This window comes from Terrapene carolina, unplaced genomic scaffold (assembly GCF_002925995.2).
Source record: "Terrapene carolina triunguis isolate 2854851 unplaced genomic scaffold, T_m_triunguis-2.0 Scaffold69, whole genome shotgun sequence".
Lineage (NCBI taxonomy): Eukaryota > Metazoa > Chordata > Testudines > Emydidae > Terrapene > Terrapene triunguis.
Window position 1 is genome coordinate 21,588,982 of NW_020664420.1, and position 26,520 is coordinate 21,615,501.

Consider the following 26,520-nt stretch of genomic DNA (forward strand, 5'->3'; position numbering starts at 1 on the left):
TTGGAACAACTTACCTAGGGACATGTGTAGTAGATTCTCAATCGCTTGCAATCTTTAAATCAAGATTGATAGTCTTCCAAAAGACATGTTCTAGCTCAATCAAAATTGTTGCAGGAATTACTGGGTGAAACACTCATGTGTGCGATGCAGGGGATTAGACCAGATGAACATAAGGATCCCCTGCTAGCCTTAAAATCTATGCATCTATGAATCTATTCAGGTTTTATTCACCCAACTACAAAAATCAGCCTGGGAGGAAACTTGGACCATAAATCCCAGGTCTTGCTCTCTCTCTTATTCTTTAAAGGATTCCTCTTCCACTTCTAGGAGCCCCATCCTGAAGACTTTACTCATGCATAACTCCCATTGAAATCAGTGGGCATTTTGGATGAGTCAGATCTGTAAACGCAGCCCCTATCACTAGTTTCAGTTCAGTCTCCATTGGATGACACCAAAAGTCAAACACCCAGAAGCTGTCCCGGGTTCATTCACCGCTTGTGGCATCTTTTCCTGGCAGTCCCTGGGGTTTAGCTCTGGCCAGGCATTGCACTCTCCCCTTGTGGTGTTTCTTCCATCGTCCTCTCTTTCTGCTGAACCCCTCTTGCTTTAGGAACTGCAGCTTCCTCTTTGTGACTTAGCCCTCCAGCCAGGTCACTCCAGCGTTCCCCCTTCCAAGGTAGGAAAGTCTCTCTTCACAAACAGGCTGAGGCAGTCTTCCTACTCACTGCCCTGCCGGTGCCACTTTGTCAGTGGCTGCTAGGGGAACATAAGCCCGGGTTCAGGACATTGGCAGCCAAGGTTTGACCTGCCCCATACCTTGCTGCTTTCCCCCCCAGTCTTGTCTAACTCTCTGGCTCTCCCCTTTCTCTGAGCTTGCTAAGCCACTCTCCCTCCCCTCCCAGGGAGTAAGCGCAGGCTTCATGCCTCCTGCCCCATACAAACCTCCCTTCTCCCAGGGAGTGACTAGAGACTCCTTCCCTCCAGCCCCTTCTGTTGCCAACTTCCTGGCTTATTTAGGCCCCTCCAGCTGAGTCTGCTTCCAATCAATTCCCTGCTCCCTGACTTCTCCTCCAGGTGCAGCCTGTGGAATTAATTGGCCTGACTGGCCATCTTAACCCCTTCCAGTCCTGTGTGGGGTGGACACGCTATCATAATGGCCTATGTAAAATGACCTGGTTGACTTGAGGTTTGTGCACTGCAAGAAGCACCATCTCAACCAGCACCCTAGTTATTTAGCAGTCCAAGCAGAGGCCAAGGGCTGAAAGAGCCCAGAGACAACCTATTTTCTTTTTCTCTGATGTGGCTCCTGCAGATCAGGTGGCTAAGGTGTGGGTAAACTTGCACTAATGCTTTCTCTATTGTACTAATCCTGTGGCTTCAGCTACTAGGTCTGGAAAATACCTTGCATAGACACCATATTCACTACAAAATGTCATTGCTCTTAAATGGTTTAGTCACACTATATGAAAGGGTGTGAAAACACATGATTAACTATATAGGCTGGGATTTTCAAAAGAGACTAAGGCAGGGGGGGTCTCAAACTTCATTGAGCCCATGACCCCCTTCTGACACAAAAATTACTACATGACCCCAGGAGGGGGGACTGAAGCCTGAGCCCACTTGAGCTCCACCACCCTGGGAGGGCCAAAGCTGAAGCCCAACAGTTTCAGCCCCAGCAGGGGGCCTATAACCTGAGCCCCACCACCTAGGGCTAAAGCCCCCAGGCTTTGGCTTCGGCCCTGAGCCGTGGGGCTCACGCTTTGGCCCCAAGCCCCAGCAAGTGTAAGCCAGTCGTGGCGACCCAATTAAAACAGGGTCATGACCCACTTTGGGGTCCTGACCTACAGTTTGAGAACCGCTGGACTAAGGGATGGAATTTGGGCACCTAACTCCCTTAGGCTCCATTATCCACCACATGCACAATGCATATGAATGATCCCATTTAAAAGATGCAGACTTGCCCTGGTGTTTCACAGGGACTGTGGTAAGTCATGGAACATCAAGTCTGCTGGACAATTTACAAAAGGAGATGGCTGCCTGCCAAGTAACTGGAATGCAGTTTCACAGGCATACATAACCCTACACAGCTCTGGGAGCAGTTTGAAAACATCCTTTCAAATCAAGAAATGTAACTGACCCCTCTGATCAGATGGTTTGTTTGTTTTAGTTAAGCTTTAACTGAACAAAAATATTGTTCTGTAACTTCCTTCGTCAATTTAACTCCATAAGCAATGTCAACAGTCAGCACTAAGTGAGATGCATTTTAAGCCCATATTATTTAGGCCACAAGCAGAAGTGTGCTGGACAGGAATCTATGTAAGGACATAAAAGCCATTCTTGCTGAACTGGAAGATTTAAGGAACCACTCCAGTCAACTGAATATGTAAATCTTAGCTTGTCCAGAACTGCAGCAAGTTTAAATGCCATAGACCTTGTATTTAAAAAAATAATGGAAATTCTTGAGTGCAGCTTGTAGCTTTGCATTAGAAACTGAGTAGGCTCAAAGGGAATCAAGCTAGGACTAATGTCTACTACAGCAACAGATTTATCACACGCCAGTGAAAAGCAGCCCTCCATTACAGCCACAGAACAGGCCTACTGCACCTGCTGCAAAAGGTAACCTTGCACGTCTGCACATATATTGTAGCCATACAGCCATTGGTCACAATTCCTGTTCTCTCTGATATTCTTATATTGAAAACACCTGCCTCCACTGTCCCATATGCAGCGGTTGAGATTAAAAAGTCAGGCATTCACAAGGTTCCTACACAATCTGAGATATTCTAGGCATAGGGAAAAATCACTAACTGTGGTAATGATGTGGTGGCTTGTTGGCAAATGTGCATTTTTTTTTTTAAAATGGTGACCTCATCCTCATCCCAGACTACAAGATTTTAACTTATCTGGGGGACCGCTTCCTGGAGCTGTACAAAAAATAAATATTATTCAGTTCTTTCCTATGTCCTGCTAGAGGAATCTACCATTTACGTAGAACTCAAAAATGTGATGGACTGTGCCAATTTCCCAGTGAATTCCTCTTGTTTTAAGCAATTAAGTTGTGATAACAACTGTATTCCATGTATTATACCTGCACTGTCATAATACAAATTTAGAAACAAACCAAAAGATATGCTGGTGAACCTACTGTAGGCTCCTTACACTTAGTTTGGAAAATACTTTACCCTTCTTTCCTACATTAGTGATGCTCAGGTAGGTTATCTCTGTGCAACGGTGAAGCTGCTGTATAGGGACAGCTACCCTTCTGCGAATTTCTAGGTCTCAGAATCCATTGTCATCTTGATGGATTTTTTCCTATGTGCTGCCTTTCCAGGTGTTCTTCCTCATGCCCAACTATAAGGTAGGCCCCTGGGCACCGATCCATCAAACCAGACATTTATCTGGAGCTTACAATGACAAAGTAAATGAAGCTTCTTCTGCTACTGACTGGGAAGTAACTGCCTCTCTAGTTACTTAATATAAAATTATTACAAAGAAAGTGTTTCTTCCAAAAAAGAAGAGAGAGAGATGCCTGTCGCAGGAAAGAATAAAACTGAGCATTGTGTGGCAATTGTTGAGAAAGGAAGGAAGGTCTTGTGATTAAAGCACAGCACTGGAACTCAGCATGACTGGGGTGAAATCCTGACTCTATTGGAGTCAATGGCAGAACTCCCACAAAGCTCAAAAGGCCAAGATTTCACTCTTGGATTCTATTAGTAGCTCTTCCCCTAACTTCCTCTGTATCTCGAGGCAAGTCGCTTAATCTCTCTGTGCCTTACTGTTTCCATCAGTAAAATGGACTCAACAACCGTTACAGATCAGAAAGAGAGGGTGAGGCTTAACTAACAAATGTTTGTAAAGCACTTTGAGATGCTGAGATGGAAGGTGCTAGACAAGTTCAAGACTAACAGTGTATGAGCTACTAAATATTTTAGAAATGCAAGAAAATAAATGAGGCAGGTGGGTTGTCATCACATAAAGCGTGAAAAATAATCACAACAAAAATGCAAGTTGGCATTTCACTTAAAAAATGTCCTGGGTCAGATTTATATAGAAAAAGGGCAGCTTTAAGATTAAAAAGACAGAAACACCAGCAGCAGATCCTCACCCCCTATAGAGAGTCCAGGAGGTAGGGGCAGCAGCCCCCCTGGAATCTGAAAAAAAGCACAAAGCTCTTTTAAAAAAAGATCACTGGATCTGTGATCACTCAGAGCCAACCAGCCTTAGTAATAATAGGAAATCTGTGGAAAGTCTTGAGACTATGGAGACACCTCGGACAAACTGGAAACAGACGAGGTCAAGATATGTAAGTATTTATTTTTAATTGCCTTTATTATAAATGTTAACACCACAACAAAATATTTTGGTCTATTTTGGCATAGGATTCCTCCCTTCCTTCCCCTGGGGTTCTACGCAGCCACTACTGGGTTAGTGGCTGCTGAGGTTCCACAGCTCCCCTGCTTTTAGGAGCCAGTGCCTTCTTGGATGCAAAACTGCCATGCCATGTTTAGCCTCAGTGCTCACTAAAACATGCCTCTGTTCCTGGATGAAGTCTGGAACTCAGACCAGCCGAATGGCCAGATATAGGAGCCATACTGCATGATGCATCAGAGTTGCATAAAACGGTGAGAACTGGCAAGTCTCATGATGTTAGTTGGTTTTCTCAAAGCTTCAGCTCACGGAGTCAGGTGATTATGTTAGAAACTCAGCTCTTTCTGTTTTGAAAGTAAGTTTCTAGCTCTCTTGGGTGGAAAGGAAAGCTTGAGGCTGTGAACCTTAGAGGCTAAACATAAAACAACAAACGAACAAACAAAAACCCCAGAAGGCAAATAAAGAGAACTGCACATTTATTTAAAAAAAATACCTGACTGTTCAGCCAATCTCATGATTTTGGGGAGGCCTGATTCAGGATTTTGGAATGACTGCAACTGGAAGTGCTGTATACTGCTCATTTCATTGTTTAAGGTCTTCAACACTGGGGGCAGTGTCTTTCTGTTTGACTGACCATCGTTAAAGGAAAAGTAAAGGTGCTGGGCCACCCAGAGTCCCCTTCCTGTCTGACAACTCCAGTATAGAGCTCAGCCAGTGAGAAGACAGGGGCACTGGGCGGGCAGGGACAGAGGAGACAGCCCTCTACCATCAACAAATCCCCTCAGGATTGGGGAGGGGAGAGTCCCAAAAACTAGGGCAGAGAACCCAAACAGCATCACAGGAGTTAAGAGGCAGAATCCCTGTCCCCACCACTTATCTAAAGCTGTTGATAGTAGGAAAGACCCTCAGTCCCAAAGCACAAGGTAATTTTGAACAGATAATACGACAATTGCCATCTCTCTCTCCAGGAGCCACACAAGAATCTTACTGCAGCCTATGGGAGTAATTCTTGCAGCCCAACAGGGGTGCATGCATTGCATGCAAGGTGGAGAGAGAGACAAAGGTAAAATTGGGCGTAGTAGGGTGTAGGAGGTAGAGGGCTCATTTACAGGAGATCCTCATCAACCTATGAGCAAGTCTGTAAATCCCAGCCACAGAGATCTGGGGCTTTTTGCTGTTTTGATTTATTTGGGTAGTCAGCCAATCTTTCCTCAGGAGAGGCTGTCCTATGTTGCATGGCCTGAAGCATAAGGCCAAGTATATTTTTGGCTGCATAAGGCCCGAATATGTTAATTCAAACAGTTCCCCTGATGCAGTACTTCTATTTTCATGCCGGCACATTTCATTGCTCCCAGTGCACAGAGACTGGCTGTCCTTTTTCTACTTGTAGATTCCATTTGGATGCAATAAAGCTGGCTCTCAACCTTTGGACATTGGTAGGGTACCAGGCAGAAGCACTGTGACTGCGAATCTGTGAACAGACAGGTTTCAGTTTTAGTTGCAAATACCAGCAGGTGTGCGTGTATTTTAAAGTCTGGCAACATTTAAAAGAACTAGAAAGAGAAAATGAAATTGCAGATTGACAGATGACAATTCCAGACAGCCTTGGATATTAGTGCAGTGGGAATAGAGACAACAGAAGTTTTAAGCATGTATTTTCACAACATTGGTCCATTCAAGAGCAAGTAAAATGTCAACCTCGCTGATCCATTTGTTTGCCTGGCCAGTTTTTATCAGCCCATGGATGTTTTGAACAAAGACATTATGTTGACTGTATGCTTCCAATTACTTTCAAATGCAGCAATGCTGTGAAATGGATGCTTAAAACTTCTGTTGAGTCTGCTCATATTTCATTAAACCTCCTTTTATGTATCCTAGGCTCTCCACTACTGGCATACAAGTGACTGTGATTTCATTACTCATTTTTAAACAGGAACATCTTCTAATTTCTGACATTCTACCCCAGAAATTTTCCATCTAAGAAAATAGTTCTCCCTTTCCTCACTTAAAAATGTAAATTTCATTTATTCCCATTTTATTTGTTTCTATATATTATTTACATATCCTCTGTCTCTGCAGTGATTCCCAATGCTCACCCTCAAGAATACCAAAGCTGGCCTCCATCCTATGTCTATTTTATGCTCATTGGAACATGTGTGGGTAACACTCACCATCATGAAGGTTAAGTTACAGCTACTATTCAAAAACTAGTGGAATGAGAGAGCCTCACTATCATGAATACATAACACATTCTTAAGGATTTTAACCAAAATAATCTGTTTTAATGTCTCTACTGCATAGACAAGCCAAACTGGTTTGGAAATGTTTAAGTACAAAAGGTTTGAATATCAGAGTATCTATCTATCTCTGGAAAGTGAGGGGTTTTTGTGCCTATCCACAGCCAACCTATTAACCCAAATCAGTTTGAGATGTTCAGCCAAACCTATTCTGTATGAATTTATTGTGAAGAAATGATGGGCTGTCATGTTCTCATAGGACTTCTTCATAGTTTGCTTCTGTGGTCTTACTGAATGTTCTTCTTTTACAAACAAGCTGTCCCCTCTGCTCTTTATGCTATTCAGAAAGTGAGATCTTCTTCATATTTCTTCCTTCTCTCTGCCCCTGCCCAGATCTCTTCTCCTTCCCTCATCTCCCAGTACCCTCAACCTTGCTTGGCGATCTTCCTCACTATATAAATCACTTCTTGGCTGGCCCTGCATTTCTAAGGTTCAGCTTCTCTATGGGTGTGATTGCAGCTGGTGTAGGCATATCCAAGCTTTGATCTAGCTAGTGTGGCTAGAAGCAGCAGGGAAGATGTGGTGACATAGTGTGGGGTGTGGGCTAGGAATGCACGTAGAGGGGCCAGTGTTCTGGGCAGGCTTGTACAGCCCATGCTGAAGCCCATGGTGCTGTGTCCTCACAACTATTTTTAGAGACACTAGCTAGATTAAAGTATGTTATTCGAGTTGTACTCACACCTATGACTACAAAGTAGATATACCCTAAGATACAATGGACCAGACCAGAGGCACCAACTTCCCCAATTCCCAGGGGGTGCTCGAACCCCGCTCCGCCCCTGCCCCCACTCCACCCCTTCCCCCAAACCCCCACCCCCGCCCTGCTTCTTCCTGCCCCTGCTCAGCCCCCGCCCCACCTCTTCCTACCCCCGCTCGTCCTCCCTCCCCCACAGTGCCTCCCGGCCACCGCAATCAGCTGTTCAGCAGCGGGCAAGAGACGCTGGGAGGGAGAGGGAGCTGCTGATCGGTGGGGCCTGCCAGTGGGCGGGAGGGTTTGGGGGGAGGGGAAGAAGCTGATCCACGGGGCTGCCAGTGGGTGCTGAGCACCCACTATTTTTTCCCCAGTGAGTGCTCAAGCCCTGGAGCACCCTCGGAGTCAGAGCCTATGGACCAGACTCCAATTTCTTTTACAAGACTGTAAATCCAAAGTAACTACATCACAAATAATGAAATTACTCTTAATTTACATCAGTGGGATTGAGAGCAGATTTTGGCTCAACAATTCTCGTTCCCCCTGATATTTCTGTTCCCTCACCCGACCCCAAACTCTCACTGACACACTGCCATTTTGTGGTCAGACTGGAAAGGGCAGCCTCAAATCTCTCACATGGGGAGAAGAGTTCCCAGCTGATTTCGGAACAGTTGCATTCCTTCATCCGGAGACATGTGACTCCAGAGAAGATGTAAATATGTATGTGATTTTTAATTTTGAAAATCTGGAACTTTAGTAACAGTGAGTAAAGGTTGAGGGTACTGGGAGATGAGGGAAGGGGAAGAGATCTGGGTGGGGGCAGAGAGAAGGAAGAAATATGAAGAAGATGGAGTAAAGAAAAAACCTCGCATTCTGGATAGCATAAAGAGCAGAGGGGCAGCTTTTTTAATCCAATTAAGCATTGCCTTGGATTTACTGAACCCTTACAGTGGAAACAAACACTTTTTGATTAAATTTGTTTCTCTTCCAACCTTCTCCCCCTTCTTCGCTCTCTCATTCTGTGCTGGGCCTCTAAGAGGTGCAGCACACAGTTTATAGGCCGGGGGTAAGGGGTACTATGGGAACTTTAAGACACCTGTGCGCCCTTCTGTCCTTGGGCTACTCTGAGTGGAGAGAAGGAGTGAAGAGGTGCCTTTAATAACTTATACAGTCATGGGGGCCTGTCTAAATTGTAGCAGCCTCTCTGGGGCTGCCCTATGGGCTGCAGTGATGCCTAGAACCCCTGCAGAACTGCGTGCTACAGCCTCACCCCTGACACACACAACATGGCCTATAGTACTTCCCCTTGGCGAGGGTTTGCAAGAGGGTCCTCAGGAGGCAGCCTCCCAGCTGTTCTTCCCCTCCCCTAGCCAGCTATGGGGCTTTGGAGTCTCTTTTCTTTATAAAGCAACAGAGGGTCCTGTGGCACCTTTAAGACTAACAGAAGTTAGCTTCTGTGTCTTAAAGGTGCCACAGGACCCTCTGTTGCTTTTTACAGATTCAGACTAACACGGCCACCCCTCTTTTCTTTATGCCACTCCAGCTCTTTGACCCTGCATAAAGGAGCTGGAGCACCCGGTCTCCGAAAGCGAGTGGAGGAATGAATGTGGCTGCCACCCATCCCTTTTCTGGCAAGGCTGCTCTGTGTGCTGTGTCAGCCAACAAACATTTCACAAATTTACTGGAAAATCACTACTACTATCGCCTCATTACTCAGTAAATAGCAGAGTTGTGCAATAATGTTTAGTATCAGAGGGGTAGCCATGTTAGTCTGGATCTGTAAAAAGCAACAGAGAGTCCTGTGGCACCTTTAAGACTAACAGATGTATTGGAGCATAAGCTTTCGTGGGTGAATACCCACTTCGTCAGAGTATTCATCCACGAAAGCTAATGCTTCAATACATCTGTTAGTCTTTAAGGTGCCACAGGACTCTCTGTTGCAATAATGTTTGTACACTAATCCTCATAGGGATTTCACAACAAACTCTGACTCTGTTCATTAAAGCTCTTAATAAACGCGGATTTCACGTAAGTTATTTTTATATTGTACCATTAAGAAGCCATTATGTAAAACAACAATACAGTCATGACTAAGAGAAACATTGCTGCCTAAACCTATGCTACTCAGTAGTACAGTGATTTAATGTAGCTATTCTGAAAGATTGTATAATATTGCTTATATGGCATGAAACACAACACTAGAGGTTATGTTATCATAAGAACAAACAGAGGATCATATTGGTGGCTTAATTTCCATTATTAATGCTACAGGTATGAATTGCCTTAAAGGCTCAAGTTCCTGTAGGTCATCTTGTACCCCTGTTTGGTGACCAATGGGAAATGAATTTGGTGATCTCAGTTTGAGGTTCGCACACACCTCCAATCAGCATAAATTACACTGAGCCAGATTCTGATCTTAGTTCCACAGAAGTAAATCTAGAGTAACTCTATTGATTACCAAACCTCAAAATTATGGAAAAAGACAAGCAAAGCCAAGACAGTTACTCTGGATTACACCGGGACAATAGAACGGGGCCCACTGTCTTTATGATGTACTGAAGTATATCCATACACATTACTTTTAATCACTGTTTTTAAATGCAAATACACAGTAGTTAAATATGTTTTCATTGACAAGAACCAGGGGCAGGATTCTCTTTGCCCGGCAACTTGAGTAGCCATTCACAACAATGCAGAATGAGTGTAAAATAATCAGCATGGTTTTACTCCCACTTTGCACTGGCTTAAATGACCACACAAGTTGCAGTGAACAGAGAATTAAGCCCTAAATGTCTAGGTTATATGGCACCCTTCTCTGTGTACCTGACCACCACTGGAAAGGAGTTAATTTGCTAACCTTTTATTGCTGGAGACCCAGGCTCTACCTAGTTTAGGGATGCAGGAAAATAAAAGTGACCAAATTTAGCTTTGGAGTAACCAGCTGGATCTCCTGTTGGTGTTATGGGACTTACCTTATTGATCCTTCATGATGCTTGGATACAAGGTACTATGTAAATAATAAATACGTACAGTTTCCAAATCATTTGACCCATCTGTATGCAATATTCAGAACCTTGTAGTCTTTAATCACACAGGAACAGATCCTCTACTGTTAGATACAGTACTCTACTGTTTCCTTTGTTGTGGCAGCACAAAGGAGATAGAAAACTGACTCAGCTTGGGAGTCCCTTTGGATTGGGGGTTCCCCAAATGGCATACAGCTGGTGTGGTCAGCTCTACACTCCCTTCAAGTGTGAGAAGTGCTGAGGAACAGACCTGAGTCTGCTCTAATTCACGCCAGGGACAGGAAGCTGCCTGTGCCTCCCTGCTCTTCTCAACTCGGAGTAGCTCAGATACACCTTAGAATGTGGACCAGAATGACTGTGACTCTCACTCTCAGAGCAGTGATATGGATGTCAAATGTTCTATTCAGAGTTTAAGATCTCAATAAAGCACAGTCATACCTGAACACATTTCCCAGTCGTAGCATGTGTCATATCCACAGAGCTCTTTCTTTGAGCTACTTGTCGAAAGCTTTGCCCTTTCAATGGCCCAGTTCAGGTTGGTGTCACCATGACAGGGGCCAGAATGCAAGAAATGGAGTGGCTGCTCGTTAAGGCATTTTTCAGCTAAATACTGACAGCTGGGCTTTGTAGAGGGACTTTCAGAAACTGCATGTAGTACGCAGACATCTTCAGAGTAGTGGCTGCCAAGAGACAAAAACAAAAATGTTACAGGAGGCTGGAGAAAATGAAGGAGGCATACGTCAAACCCTAGACATTCCAGCAGCATAGAATACATTGACATTGCTACTGTGCAGTTAAGTCAGGGCCATCATTATAACAAACAGCTGCATGTCTATCTTAGGTACTTATTCAGCCCCCTATCCCACAGTATCCGAGCACACCACAGTCTTTGATGTAGTTACTCCCACAACACTCCTCTGAGGTAGGGAAGTGCTAGTCTCCCCATTTTACAGATGGGAAACTGAGGCACAGAGCGTCTTGGCCCAAGATCACACAAGACATCTGTGGCAAAGCAGGAATTGAACCCATGGTCTTCCATGGCCCTACCTAGTGCTCTAACACTGGTCAATCCTTCCTCTTCCAAGTGTCTCCATGCCAGTCCACCACACAGACATCCTTATTCTAGCTTGCAAATAATTAGATGCTAAAAATTCTTCAAGATAACAATTTGTTCCCTTGGTGCCTCAGGGGCCTGAACAGCTGATGTTGTGTAAACAGACAGCATTTCTTTCTAAATCTAAACCAGCAGTGTTCTTGGCTTACTTTAAGCCTGGTGCTCTTCTATGCTTTTTGTGGTATGGTGATGTTCCAAAAATTAAAGTTTAGGTCTAGAGTTCAGGGGAATCCATTTTTTCCCCATTTCTTTTCTAAAGTGGCTTGCTTTCCACACCATCATTCCCTGATTTGTGATTCCTCTTTGGAGCTGGTAGAGGCTCCCTGTTCCTGTTTGTCCTCTCTTCCTACAGATGGCTTAACAAGCCCACAGTTATTTATATCTGGGATGGCAGCACAAGTGATTTCCTCCAAATGCAAACAAATGTGGCATCAGAGTAGTTTATAAAAGGGCCAGTAAGTAAAAAAACTCCTGTGACCAAACACATCTGTCTAACAAAGTTCGAGGTGGTTGCTGTTTTTTTTAGCCAGTTAGAATAAGCCAAACTGGATAAGCTCAAATTAATCAGTCTGGCAGAAGTGAACCATCATCACTGGGCCAGTTTCTCAGCTGCTGCAAATCAGTACATCTCCCCGGACCTCAGGGGAGCCATGCCAATTCACACCAAATATGTTTGGGAAAATCCAGAAGGAATACAGGTGTTATATTCATATAATTGGCCTTAGGAAGATGGGGCAAACTGGTTTGGAAAAGAAAAAAAATCCATCACCAGAAGACCCTTCACTTATCCCTGCAAAAATTCACAGGAGTTCAGCAAGTCTGGCTGCTGACTTCAAATGTGGCAAAACCCAGGACTTCCCTGGAGTCTGAGGCCTTCATCAAGTGAGTGTGGGGCAGAATACACTGGAAGTCCCAAATACAAGAGGCATAAAACCAAAGAGCTGACCCAATGGCAACTATCAAAACCAGACCTGGTGAGACTCCACATGGGTAACACAGGCTGATAGGAAAGCTAGGTGTCTGACCTCTTAGAAGTCAGTGGCTGGAAAGAAGTTAGGTGAGGGGGAGGGAAGAATGGAAGCCTGCAGGTCTAGATGGTGGGAGATAGCATTGTGGCATGCTGACCGCCGGATGCCATTGATGATCTGCAGGAAAACAGCTGCTAGCTCATGGATTTTATAGGCTATAAAAATGGCTGTATTTTGGACACCGTCTTGTGGCTGTTTTGCTAAGGTCTGGAACAGGCTGCAAGAATGCCATGGCTATTCTCATTTTTAACTTTCCCTGTTTGTTCACAATGAATCACTCCACCGTAGAGTGACTGTGGCTTTATATCCAAATACTGTTGTTGTGGTCAAAGACACCCACGCATTGATTTTAGTTCAAAGACTCAAGCCTGAGGCCAGTTTATTGACATACATACCAGTGCACTGGGGTGCAGTCCGAAGACTGACACCCCGAGCACCACTCACAGGCAGGTTTTTATTTCATTAAACCGCAAGCAAAGTACAAACAAATACGTCATGAGTTAAGAAACTGGGGTTGGGGTCAGTCATGAGTTGAGGAACTGGGGTTGGGGTTAGTCATGAGTTAAGAAACTGGGGTTGGGGTCAGCCCCCCCCCCCTCGGCACCTTCCTCTTCATTTTCCGAGAAGTGGGTGTTTATTTGGGTAGAGGGGCGCTTGGCGGTTTTCCTCAGGGGTGGCGCTTGGCACCAGTTTGGGTACATTTCTCAAGACACATTTTCCGGGGGTTTTCGGTGAAGGGTTAAGGGGGGTTACCATGGGACGCTTAAAGAGGATCTATGATTGGCTATTTTTGCAGATAGCTGGAATCACGGAGTGGGTCACAGATCACCCAAAGGAGAAGCTGCATGAGTTAAGAAATTGCATTTAGCTAAAGTTACCTATTGCTTCACACAAGTGGTTATTATATTTCATTAGTCATGAACATATTTCATTAGTGCTGCTGCTGGGGCTTTTTTTTTTTATTCTTTTATTCTTTCCCTCCTTGGCCCCCCCCCCCCCTTCCTCTGGTCATGACCCTTGACCGAGTTTGGCAGGGAATTGTGCAGTTTAGTCTAGTTCGGGCCCTGGCCTGGGTCCTGGCCTGTACTGCTTTCTGTTTAAGGGTAGTTAGCATAACAGATCTCTATTGGAGGATTTATTTTGGGGCCTTCAGATTCACAGTTCTGGCTATTAAAAAGAAGGCCCCCCTGCTCTATTTCCCCACACTGTATATACCTTACCTACAATCCTGTGCTGGAGACATGCAAATGCATTGAGATCCAACCTGTTTTTGTCCTGGGCTGCAGTTACCTCTAGCTTTAGTTTGCTCATCTGAAAAAGAAAGACGGTATTGTCAAAACTATTCCCTGAAATAACTGATAAAAAGATGAACAGAAACTAGAAATCTGCTGTCAAAGCTAGAGTGGGTTTATTTTAATTTAGCCTGACCTCCCATAACAAGAGGTGATACACATTGTTCTTCAGTTAGCAGGGACACCCAGGTGTAATTCCAACATTTAAAAACAATCTTAAAAAACAATGCAAGTGTGAATAGAAATCACGCCACACAAAGGACAGAATTTCAAAAAGTTGAAAGGTGAAGGGGATGGGACATGGGGGGGCTCTGTAGTCAGCACCTACACAGAAAACATAAAAGAGCTTTTCCACACCTAGTTGTAAAGCACAAAGTCAGTTCAGCCAAAAGAGTCTTCCCCTGAGCTGAAATAGTACCCAAATTGTGGTGCCATTTTCCCTTCCTGTTATTATCTATTGGCTTATTTTACAAGACTTACGGTTATTTTTGAATATATTTATTTACATTGTTCTCATCACTGTGGTATTTTTGGAGAATTACAGAAATTAACATGCATGACTGTTGCCAACAACTGGCACAAACCAAACTGCCTCTACCACTCTCACCACTGAACAGATAAAGAAAGCAAAAGTTGGAGTGAACAAGCACGTCTCACAAAAAATCCTCAGACTCAGACTCTGATGGACTGTAGGATAGAGCAAATTCTGAAATGAAAGGCTATCCACTGAAAACGCCCTGCTGCCCATATGCCGGACTTCCCCTCTGGAGAGACACAGGGAAGGGCATTCCAGTGAAACCCAGCTGGCATAAAAAGATATAGGCGGTCCCCAAGATGGCCATGCCTTCAGGTCTTTATAGAAGATAAAATCTTTGAGCTGTACCTAGAAGTTGTCTGGGAACAATTTCAATTCAAAGAATGCAGGTGTCATGCATCTACTCTAGTCTGCACTTCCAAAGAGGTAGGCAGCAGATTTCTGCTGAGTTCAAGATGCTTCCAAGTGCGTTCTTAAGTAGATTCCAAGGTAAAGAGCACATTACAATGGTCTGGCTTGGTAGTGCTGTGAGCTCGATGGATGGAAGTTGGTTAACCTTGGGGAAGGTCTTGAAAGCCTGTTTCATGCGATTTTTTCAAAATGTTCAGGCCATGTCTTGACAAAGGGATAGTTAACCGTGGTGAAGCTCGCAGACAGGAAAAGTTGAAATTTTGGGGCCAGCTCTGCTGTCTGAGAACTACAACTAGGTATGTGCAATAGTCTTCTCCTGTTTTTCTGAACACTGTAGAGCAAGAAATGTGAGGAAGAAGCTGAAAAGTAAAGGGAAAGATCCAGTTCATTTAACCGCTTACTTTCAGAACCTTTGCTACAGCTTCTTTGAAGCCACAGGCAACAGCAACAGTAAGTGCAGATGTTCCTTTGGAATGGAAAGAAACCATTATTCATGGCAGGCTTCCAGTTAACCGTATAACTTGCCATGTGACATCTTCCATAATTGCCATTTGGGGTGGCTCACTCTTAGACCATTTTGCAAGAACAGGATGTGGGCCAGGGCTAGGCTTAACTTTCAAGGCTTTAACTTGATTGGAAACAAGTTTGGAAAAAAACAAATGCACAACTACAAAATGTAGAATAAGTAGCGAGGTGTAGTACTAGTGGAAAAGGATATTGGATTTAGAGTGGATCACACAGTGAATATGAGCCAACAAGGAAATTCCGTTGTTAAAAAGGTTAATATCATTCTGGGGTGTATTAACAGGAGCGTCATATGTAAGATAAGGGAGGGAATTGTCCCACTACTTGGTGCTGGTGAGGCCTTAGCTGGAGTTCTATGTCCAATTTTGGGTGCCACCTTCAGGAAAAATGTGAACTGGAGAGAGTCCATAGGGGTACGACAGAAATGATAAAAAGTTTAGAAAACCTGATCTATGAGGAAAGGTTAACGAACTGGGCATGTTTAGTCTTGAGAAAAGAAGACTGAGGGGGGACATAATAACAGTTATCAAATTTGTTAACGGCTGTTATGAAGAGGACTGTGATCAATTGCTTTCCATGTCCTCCTGAGGTAGGACAAGTAGTAATGGGCTAATCTGCAGCATGGGAGATTTAGATTAGATATTAAGAAAAACTTTCTAACTATATGGGTAGTTAAGTTCTGGAATTGGCTTCCAAAGGAGATTGTGGAATTGCCATCATTGGAGGTTTTTCAGAACAGGTTAGACAAACATCTGTCAGGGATGGTCTAGGTTTACTTGATCCTGCCTCAGAGCAAGGGGGTGGACTTGATGACTTCTCGAGGTCCCTTCTAGCCCTACATTTCTATGTTTGTATAATTACAGGCCTTATTTCTTCTCCTTTAAAAAATGCACTTCTAAATATTAGATGTCACATGAAATACCACCCACATTAAATATTAAGAAGTTCAAGGCTCCTCAGCCTGCAAGGATCTGGGTTAGATGTAAAAGAACATATCCTTACAACAGGGTCAGTGGTGATGACGTTCCCTGTTTAAGAAAATAGACAAGTGCCCTTGAAGAGATTGGAAGAGCAAAATGGCGTGAAATAAAATTCAGTAACTCAACCCTGTTGGAGAGCGCTAAGCACCTGGCAAAGGAATTTGCCTGGCTGAGAAGAAAAGTTGCTGAGCATGTAAAGAAGATGATGAGCAGTCTGGTGTAGCCAGAGAGACAAGACATAATGTGCAGCAGAGAATGGTGAACCAGACAGTAAGCAATCAGCTTCATAGCACGTTTGCTTTCCAGACTAGGCAAGCTCCATAAGAACACTTCTGGGGATGGGTGAGGATTGGGGGAGTACCACACACCATAATATATGAAATAAGTCAGACAATACTAATGAAACTATTGCATGGTGCTGGAGACCTTGTAAGCTACAGCCCAGTCTCTAATCTCCCTTTACAAGCAAGCTAATGGAAAAGGTAGCCAAAGCAGTGTCAGCTGCCAGTAACCTGTACTCCTCTCAGTCAGGCTTCAGGGCAAGGCATGGTATTTAAAGAATGCGTTGCTGTGGTGGATGATCTCCTCTTGTCCACAGAAGCAGTGGAAGCACGTCTTTGTGGCATTTGATATGGGTGATCGCCACATATGTCTGTACTTCCTCCAAAAAGCTGCAAGCGTGAACCCAAAAATGGCTCAGGTGCTTCCTCTCATCAAAAGCAGAGGGCCATTATGGACAACTGTTCCTTCACCTCCAAAGCCTGCATGTGCACAGTCTCACAAGGGCGAATTGATCTATCTGAAGCCACGGGGAGAGCTGGTAAGAGAACACAAGCTGAGGTTTCAGCACCATGCAGGTGACATCCAGTTCTACATTTCCTTTGCATCAAACATAAATACCACCATCTCCTAGCTTTCACAATGCCTAGAAGAAAAAAAGTCCATCTGCAGCCTAACAACTTCACTGCTAACAAGTGATAGGTTATAACTCAGTCATAAGTATGAACTCGATGTAGGAATAACCGTATGAAATTCTATGGCCTGGTTATGCAGGAGGTCAGACTGGATGATTATAATGATCCTTTCTGGCTTTAAAATTTGCCACACATCATGCAATGCTCCACAGTTAGTTACATCTGATCTGAGTTACACTGTTAAAAAAAGTTATTGATCCCACCCTGTTATCTGCAATGAAAATATACTAGTCACAGGCAGAACTGGGGTACTAACCTTTTTCACAGGTAAGTGATCTCAATATAGGAGGTGTCCATGATACCTCTTTCCTACAAGTGTACTGCTTTTCACCAGTGACAATGAAGCCAGCTGGGCAGCGTAGCTGGATGGTTTCCCCGACCTTGTATTCATTTTTAAATGGGGAGATTGTGACGCCCTCAGATACTGATGGTTTAGGGCACATTGATGCTATAGTAAAGAGACAATTCAAATAAGTATATCATTTTGTGATAATAAACACGGTAATTAAAGTGGGTAAAATGGATCTATTTAAAAAATGTTGTGACCATTTTCACAATAACGCTGACCTCTCATTTGATATTCTAAAATTTGGCTCTTTTTTTTTCCCACACAATTTTGAGTTTTGAAAAATTTTGACTTGCTCTCATGGTAACATTCCATATATTACATCTATCAGTTACTAAAAAGGAACAATAAAGTGTTTATAAAGTATGCCTAATGGCTTAATAAAACTTGTAGAATGCTGGTACAGCATGTTACAAATATTAAAAACAGGCAATTAGAGAATCTTATCAAACTATTTACAATATGTAATTATTAATAAAGTGAATGGTGCTAGAAAGGTTGTAAATATAATCAATAAGAAATTCATGCTGAAATGTACAATCTGAAGATTCAAATCAATGCAAATGCATTGGGTTCTTGCCAACTATTTGAATCTCTCTCATTGATAGATTCAGAATAAGTTTTATCTTTACTTGTTGATTACACTGTAAGCACATCAGGATATGGATTTTATGGCGGAGATTTCCAAAACAGTCTAGGGGTTTAGACACACATCTTCCATAGAAATTAATGGAAAAGGTATGTGTAAGTCCCCTAGAGACTGCTTTGGAAATCTCATCCTATGTAACTTGTGTGTCTGTCCAATCCTGAGAACGCTAGTTTGTTCAATCTGATTGTCACAAAATTTACAGCTCACTTGGATAGGTCTGGAAGTGAAATGCAAGTACTGTTGCTGAAGTCATTTAAAATCAGACTAGAAAAGGAACTAGAAAGTATCTGTCTTCAGGCTTTCTATAGTACCCGGCAGGATAGTATCTTATTGTTTATAGAATATGATATAGGAACAATCCCGCATTGGAAAGGGAACAAATATGGTGACCCAGTAGGTTTTTGTGATTTCTAACTTCTATCAATCATTAATTTCTTCTTAAGACACAATTACAGATTATTTTATTAAAAATGGAACCATTCTATTGCTTATTACATATATTCTCCTCCTGAGTTTTGTTGTTGAGCCTAACTGTTCTCCTCTTTCTTACATTGGCACTCAACAGGCTGCTGTGCCCAGGTATGATCTGGTAGACACCTGAGGAACTGATAGCCAATGAGATCATATCCAGTCATGCAGGCGATTTCAGCTTCTTCCCCAAATGCATAATGATTCTTTTCATTCTACAATTAAATCAAATCCTTTGTAAGTGGAATACTCACTGACATAAGAAACAGATTCTCAGGACCATAGTACTGCAATTGTCATAACAATTTTTTTCCCCTTTCTCTGACGCGAAAGCCATGCATCCCATTTGTCTGTCCATCCAGGAGCTAATATTGTCATGCATTCACCCCATTAGTATCGGCACATTGGTTACAAAACTAGAGTTCACAAAGAATGCTGTGTGAATTGGGTCCTATATCCTTCACCCATCCTTTGTTTTAGTTGTTGCTGAGATCTTTTACAGATCTGTGATTAGGAGAAAGCCCCCATAGAAAGGGGAGCCTTGTAGCTTGTCCTCTATTCAGCAGTATGATTGCTAACAGAGCAGGTATGCAAGATACAGTAGATCTCTCTCTATGTTTATGGTAAAAGGTCTACTGAAGAAACTGTCAGTCAACATAAAAATATTGATCCCAGAAATGTAAATAAAATTTTTAGTGCTGCATATGCATGATTTTCTACTACCCATTTGTGGCGCATACATGGACATGTATCAGTATCTCAGCAATAGTGCTTCCCTTGCCTTTTAAATCTCTCTCAATTTTTCTCTTTGCAGTAGATTTGTATATTCAATCTCTTCTGTTAAGCTCTTACTGGAGGAAGCAGTAAGTTCTCATCAATCACTCCAACACCTAGCTGATAGTATGCTGCTCCTTGTCCTATCGCTTCCATGTAGCCAAAACCCAACAAGTCCAAAGTGAAGATGAAATATGAATTTAGTTATTGAGAGCAGAAAGAAAACAGTCAATGAAAAAAACATGGAAAAGAAAATCAGTAGGAAAAAAGCCTCCAAATATAGAAGACTTTGGTGAAAAAAAGGAGTAAAGTTGGTAAGAAAGAAAATTTAAATTAAAAAACTCTATTTAAAAGTGCACCCACTAATGCCAGCCTAGCTTTTGTGATGTTTTATATCCCAAACAGTGGTACATAATATCAGCTTCTAATCAGTTAGAAAAATGTATTTATTAAATAAAGTGGAATCATGTTGTTCAAGCTGGTGTCATGTACTAATATTTGGATACAATTAGAGGAAACAAAGTTTTGTAGAATGTGAATTCGTTTTGTGAATCCAACAAGGAGTTTGTGAGGCTTGTCAAACCTGGAGCTTCTTGAAGCTCTCCATCCCTGCACATCACCCCTTATCCCAGGCATTACAACCCTCTCACCCTGAGAAATCCATTTTCTGGTGGGGATGGCTTAAGACATCCAGACTCTGGTTCACCAATGAAAACGTCCACTTCCTTTCTTGCTTCATTGTCATTTACACATGGAACCCCTCTGAAAAATAAGAGTTTGTAGTTAAGGATGCAAACTAAGGAGTGGTGAAAGTAGATTGAAACAGTAGGGAGAGTTCTCCCAACATAAGCCAAGAGGGAGGAGAAGCTGGCAGGGAATACTGCTCCCGCAAACCAGGGAAAGCAAGGGGCAGCTGGGCATTCTTTCCTCCTCCACTCCCCTACTATAACCCATTGAAACTAAGGGAAAGAGTACCATGTGCTGACAAGGGCCAGATTAGCAGAAAGCAGCCCAGGGAACAGAGGAGCAGATATTGGGCCAAATTCTCTGTTGACATCATAACTTCCCTGGACTAGCAGAGAATTTTACCCATTTAATTTTCTTGAATTAGGAGAAACAGGGCAAGGAGGACAGAAGATGGTGCTGAACTGCTAAGAAGTGACTGTGAGCTCAAGTGGTTTGGTCAGTGTTAGGGTTCATCATCAGTTGGTTGGGTCATACGGAAGGTAGTCAAAAGTCTATTCCCTGACTACGTAGTTCAGGCAAGGACTTAGGCTAGGTCTACACTACGGGGGCGGGGGGGTCGACCTAAGATACACGTGAATAGCGTAGCTGAAGTTGCGTATTTTAGGTCAACTTACCTGGCTGTGAGGACGGCGGTGAGTCGACCACTGCCGCACCGCCGTCGACTCCGCTTCCGCCTCTTGCTGCGGTGGATTTCCGGAGTCGACGGCAGAGCCATCGGGGATCGATTTTATCGCGTCTAGTGAAGACGCGATAAGTCGATCCCCAATAGATCGATTGCTACCCGCCGATCCGGCGGGTAGTGAAGACGTGCCCTAAGGAGGCCCCCAGTGCGTGGATATGAGTAGGCTTGGCAGAACTAGATTTTAAATATTTTACACAATTTGGTGAATATCGATGTTTATTTTAAGCACTTTTTAGTTTTTATTGACTAAATTTTCATAGTTGTGGAAAACTATGTGGGGGAGGAGGGGACACACCTGATGACTATTTAATGGCAGCCATTGAGATTTAAAATGTAAAGCTTTATAACTGTTAAAACACAAACTGTCAGCATCACATTTCAAAATAAATATCCTTAAATCAAACTCTAATAAGTTCTCACATAGAACTTTACTTTGCCTAAGTGTAAATTTTGATTATCACTGATGGGAATTTTTATGTCGGTTTGGGTGTATATGGTGAAATTGACCTTTACTGACATTTACTAATACAAATCTAATCCCTCCAAGCCTAGCTATGAGGAAGCACATGCTATGTTACCTTACTTAGGTAACCAAGGGGGTCTGTATGTGTCCAACAGCCTCAGTAAAGGATCTCCTATATAGTCATTACAACAGAGACAGTATAACTCCCAGTCCCACCTCTGCAGCTTCCACTGATTGCTACCAGTGTTGTGACCACCAGAAAAGATGCACCAGTGGTGAACTATGGTTATGAAGTTTGCTCTTCAAGACTCAGCCTTTGAATGAGAAACTAAACCCAGGCTGGGGTTGGATTTATGATTTTACATTGAAACCTTGCAAAATTCATGTTTCAAAGCAGAACCAGGTGGACCACAGTAGTTTTGGTCACGTTTCTCTTTGAGATTTTGAATTCAAACCTAAAAGCAAGCAAACAAACAAAGCAAGCAAACAAACAAAGCAAGCAAACAAAAACTTGTGGGAAGAGGAGGCAACATCCAAATTCATGTAGCTCAGAAGACAGGAATGTGTTTGCATAAAGACCCATGAAAAGAAACTGCTGAGTTCTGTATGACGTCAGACAGAGTCATACAAAACATTTAAAAATAACATATTGGTAATGCTATTGGAATTCTCTGGGAAGAAACAACAAAACCAAATCAAATTTGTATCAATTTTCAGACATTTTCCTCTAACAGACCCATCCACAGAAACACAGGCAGGAGATTCCTCTCCACTATTCCCTATCCTTACTAGTCACCAAACAGGCATCTTCAATCCCAACCCATCAGGAAGTGGAAATTCCAGTCTACCATCTTCTTACTTGTCCACAAACATTGAGATGTAACAGTCCTCCTCCTGCTCACGTTCACCCTGGCACGGCTTCCCTCCATTCAGTGGTGCGGGGTTATTACACTCCCGGGTCCTTCTTCTCTTGAAAGCAGCATCGCAGGAGCTCCAGGGAGACCAGCAACTCCAGTAACCATCTACTGCAACTAGAACAGATGAAAGGAAACTCCAGCCACTTGACAAATCCACTCTACCTGCATTATTTTCCTTACTCTGTATACAACAGGAAGTCTGGCTGATTAACAGTCACAATTTAAAAGTATTTGCATTGTTTCCTAGCAGAGAAACATGTTATTTATGGGGTTACATTTTAAACAGAGATGGGCCAAACCCAAATTTGAACTTTTAATTTCAGGGGAGTCTAAATATTCCTTTCTTTACACAGTTTTGGTCCCAGGTCATATCCAAAACCAGATGATGCCTATTTTCTAGTTCCACCATATATGCAGCCATTTGGTGATTCCATGAGGCTAGAAATCTTTTCAGACAGCTCATGAGATGTTAGTGCCTTGAAATCCAACTCCTAACCTGAATTCCAGAGCCAAGATATCCCTAATCCCAAATTTACTCCAGATCCAAATCGGAATTAAATTGCCATCACCTTCGCCCATCTTCTGTTTAATTCTTTTAGTTTGCTTTTCCTTGAAACATGTTTTATATGAATTATTAAATCTACAGATGATATCTCTGCAGGCAGTACATGGGGTTAGTGTCTTTTGGCTTCTGTATACCTAGCTTCTAATCCTCATGTGGTCATGAATGAAAAATAAATACAGTAGTACCTTGCTAAACCCTTGTACGCATTTGTCCTTGTCACAAACCCCAAACCCAATTTAGCCCTGCCCAAAAAGGCTGAGTATTGGAATAGCAGAGTTGCAATCAGCACTAAACTGAATTTGCAGGTGGGGTTCGTAAGCAGTAATTCTTAGATCTAGCCAGGGATCTTAAACTTTCACTTGTACAAGGACCACATTTTAAAAATATTATAAATACAGATTCATGTTGGACACCAGATTATTAGATGCTATTATAAACAAGAGTTTGCACACTTATATACACATTTACATATATGTCATAATATAGATTTTCACTTTCAAAATGCATCTTCACAATATGGATATGATTAAATCAGGACATTGATAGAAGCACTTTCCACTAGCGCTGGTAGAAAATTTCCCGTTGGAATAGTTTTCTACTAGAAAACGCTGATTTGATACAATCAAAACATTTCACTTCTGATGGAAGCCAGGCAAGAAGACAGGCTAGCAGGCTGCCTGCTTGATTTCCTACCTGTCCACCCACCCACCTGCGATGGGGGTGGGGGTGGGTGGGAGGAGAAGGTTGTCCACATGCCCACCTAGTAAGGTCCTTGGCTAGCCAGCTGCCAGGCTGACAAATTCCTGGGCAGCAAACTCCATGGTAAGCAGCCTCCCTGGGTGGCTGGCTCCCTGGGCTTCCCAGCTTCCCAAATGGTTGGCTCCCCGGACTGCCCTAGCTGCCCACCCAGCTCCCATGGTTCCCTGGGCTCCCCACCTGGCTTCCTGGCTGGCTTGCCACTGGCTGACTGCCTGTCTTGCCTGATTTATTTTTATTTTTAAATTGGTATTCTAATTAGTTTTGTAATTGGTGGAGTAACCGGTCATTTGTAATGGTCTAGTAATTGGCAACTTCCTATTGTAATATGTATAATAAAAATACAGAATAAAATATAAACTGTGTATTTTTTTTTATTATACACATTACATTAGGAAATACCAAACCACTTCAACACTTATCATTAAGATTATCACTTACTAATTAAAGAATGCCAATTTATAATCAATTGCCAATTTACAAAATAAAATACAAATATAATTTAATAATATAAAAGTTGAAATGTTCATGAAATGGCATGAAAAGTGTAACATGAAATTATGAAATGTCTCAACTTTCATAATTTATAATAGAACATAAAAGTCAAGCCAACAAAGTCCAAACGAAATGTTTTAATCTTATCAAAATGAAACTACTTCCACCTATCAAAATTAAACATTTCATAAAGGTCAAAACTAATTATCATTTTGATTTGTTTGAAATGAAATTGTGGAATTTTCCTCGGTGGGAAACTTTGAAATTTCAATATTTTGTTCTGATGGAATGGAAATGTGAAAGTTTGGAATTTCATGGACTGTGAACTCCAGATTCCAACCAGCTTTAACTTTTAACATTAAATTGTGCAGCTAGAAAGAAGGAGCATATTTGCATCATTATGGTATTACTGTAAATACCTGATTTGTAATCTGGTGCACGCTTCTCACAGTTATCCCCATAGGTTCCAGCCTGACACACACACAGACACTCTGTTCCAGACAACACAGGTCTGCCATTATTGGGACAGGGGGCACATTTACAAGGGTCAAATATGTCCATGTATTCAATAAGAGCTCTTCTGAGGTTGCGCCGTTTAGTCACTGCACAGGGGAAGTTCTTCACCAAATCCAGGATGGGGGCCAGCTAAAAGACAAGCACATAGCAGAGGATCATATAATGAATGATAAAGTGAAAATTTCCTTGCAGTACAGAGTTAGCTGTATTGACTTCTTGCTATGGATAGCTGCAGGGCATCAGCATATCCCAAATAGCTAAAAAAAAAAAAAGCATCTTTTTTAAAGACATCAGAGCCTACAAAGCTATGTGCATAAGATACTGGGAGTGTGGTGCATGGTGCAATTTCTTGGTATTTAACAGGACATGAAAACTCCATACATATAGATCACCCATATCTATATTTTCCTCTTCACACGGGTGAGGGCCTAATGGGCAAGTGGCAAAGAATTAGCAATATACACTTTAAAATCACACCAGGTAAGATGGTGTAAACAAAGACATGGAGGTCATGTACGCTCGCGAGAGATGCAGTAATATACAGGGGTGAGCAATGTGATGGGACCAATATTACATTTACTGTTTAGTTACAGTCTATGTTTTCCAAACTAGGAGTGGTTGTGGAGTTTGCACAATGAGGAAGTCAGCTAACTTTCTGCACACAGCTAGTGCATTGCTTTCCTTCTTCCCCAAAACAACCACTTCCTACTACCAAGCTCCAGGGGACTTCTCCTTCCCAATGATGTCTGAAAATAGGCCCAGTGACTCCCCTTACTCCCTGTGGCTGTCCAGTGCCCTTCAATTTGGATGCCTAGTACTAAGGAGAGTTAATTTAACAGGCTGAAGGATACAAAAAGTAGTTCTAGCAAATGTTTACAAAACTCTCTAAAATATTTTGTATATGTGAAATAATCCCCAGTCTCATTCCAGGGAACAAGATGAAAAAGAATGAAGGGTCTTAGTCCAGCGGTTCGCAAACTGTGGGTCGCAGGGCTGGCTTACACTTGCTGGGGTCTGGGGCTGCAGCCCGTGCCCCACCAACCAGGGCCGAAGCCTGAGGGGCGGCGGGAGTCAGGTTACAGGCCTCCTTCCTGGGGCTGAAACCCTTGGGCTTTGGCCCCCACTCCTGGGGTGGTGGAGCTCAGGCTTTGGTTTTGCCCCTGATCCCCTCATGGCAGCAGGGCTTGGGCGGGCTCAGGCTTGGGTCCCCGCTCCTGGGGTCCTATTGTAATTTTTGTTGTCAGAAGGGATCACGGTGCAATGAAGTTTGAGAACCCCGATCTAGTCTTTGATCCCCTAAAGGATGATGGCCTTTATTTTCTTGCTAGTATTTTTCTCTTTTCTTACCTCAAAATCAATCACAATAGGATTGTCCTTTGTTGATTCCACCCAGTCTGTGAATACTGTATGCTCTGGGAAAGACCCCTTTTTCTCCCAGGCCAAAGCTGCAGCGTATTCTGCCCTTCCACCTTTTACCAGTGAAATAGACCGTTCAGATGACTGCAAAAACGATCCTAAAATGAGATTAAAATTAAGGTTTTTCAAAACATAACCACAACTTTTCTATTGCATACAATGCAAACTCCAAGGATTGGGGTTTTTTTAAGAAGAGCCAATAGGATTTGCTGGTGACACAGGGATGCCAAATTATAGGGTAGGGAGATGGTCATCCCTCTTGCTCTCTCTCCCATCCCACTCCCACTGAAGTCAATGGAAAGTTTGCTACTGACAGTGGTAGTCAGATTGGCATTTATGGGACTCTGGCAAGAATGACCAAGGGATCCTTCGTAATTTTCTACTAATACTTGAAGGTGTAAACAACTCAGTGCAGAGAAACTACTCATACAGATCCAAGGAGCACAACTGGAGTAATGTTATGAAATTAAGAAAGAAAAATGTAG

At 42.8% G+C, this 26,520-nt stretch overlaps 1 protein-coding gene across 2 annotated transcripts in view; it reads right to left on the reverse strand.

The window, feature by feature from the left end:
- Window positions 1–4,327: 4,327 nt before the first annotated feature.
- The window catches only part of C6 (complement C6), a 45,681-nt gene continuing 23,488 nt past the window's right edge, over window positions 4,328–26,520 (reverse strand). For both annotated transcript variants that reach the window (XM_024198964.3, XM_024198966.3), the window contains 9 exons: window positions 25,967–26,133; window positions 24,523–24,748; window positions 22,230–22,401; window positions 20,129–20,240; window positions 18,787–18,919; window positions 17,498–17,689; window positions 13,745–13,835; window positions 10,821–11,062; window positions 4,328–5,839 (listed from right to left, as the gene is read on the reverse strand). In XM_024198964.3, the coding sequence (XP_024054732.2) occupies window positions 5,658–5,839; window positions 10,821–11,062; window positions 13,745–13,835; window positions 17,498–17,689; window positions 18,787–18,919; window positions 20,129–20,240; window positions 22,230–22,401; window positions 24,523–24,748; window positions 25,967–26,133 (1,517 nt within the window). In that variant the 3' untranslated portion in view covers window positions 4,328–5,657. The remainder of the gene's footprint in view (window positions 5,840–10,820; window positions 11,063–13,744; window positions 13,836–17,497; window positions 17,690–18,786; window positions 18,920–20,128; window positions 20,241–22,229; window positions 22,402–24,522; window positions 24,749–25,966; window positions 26,134–26,520) is intronic.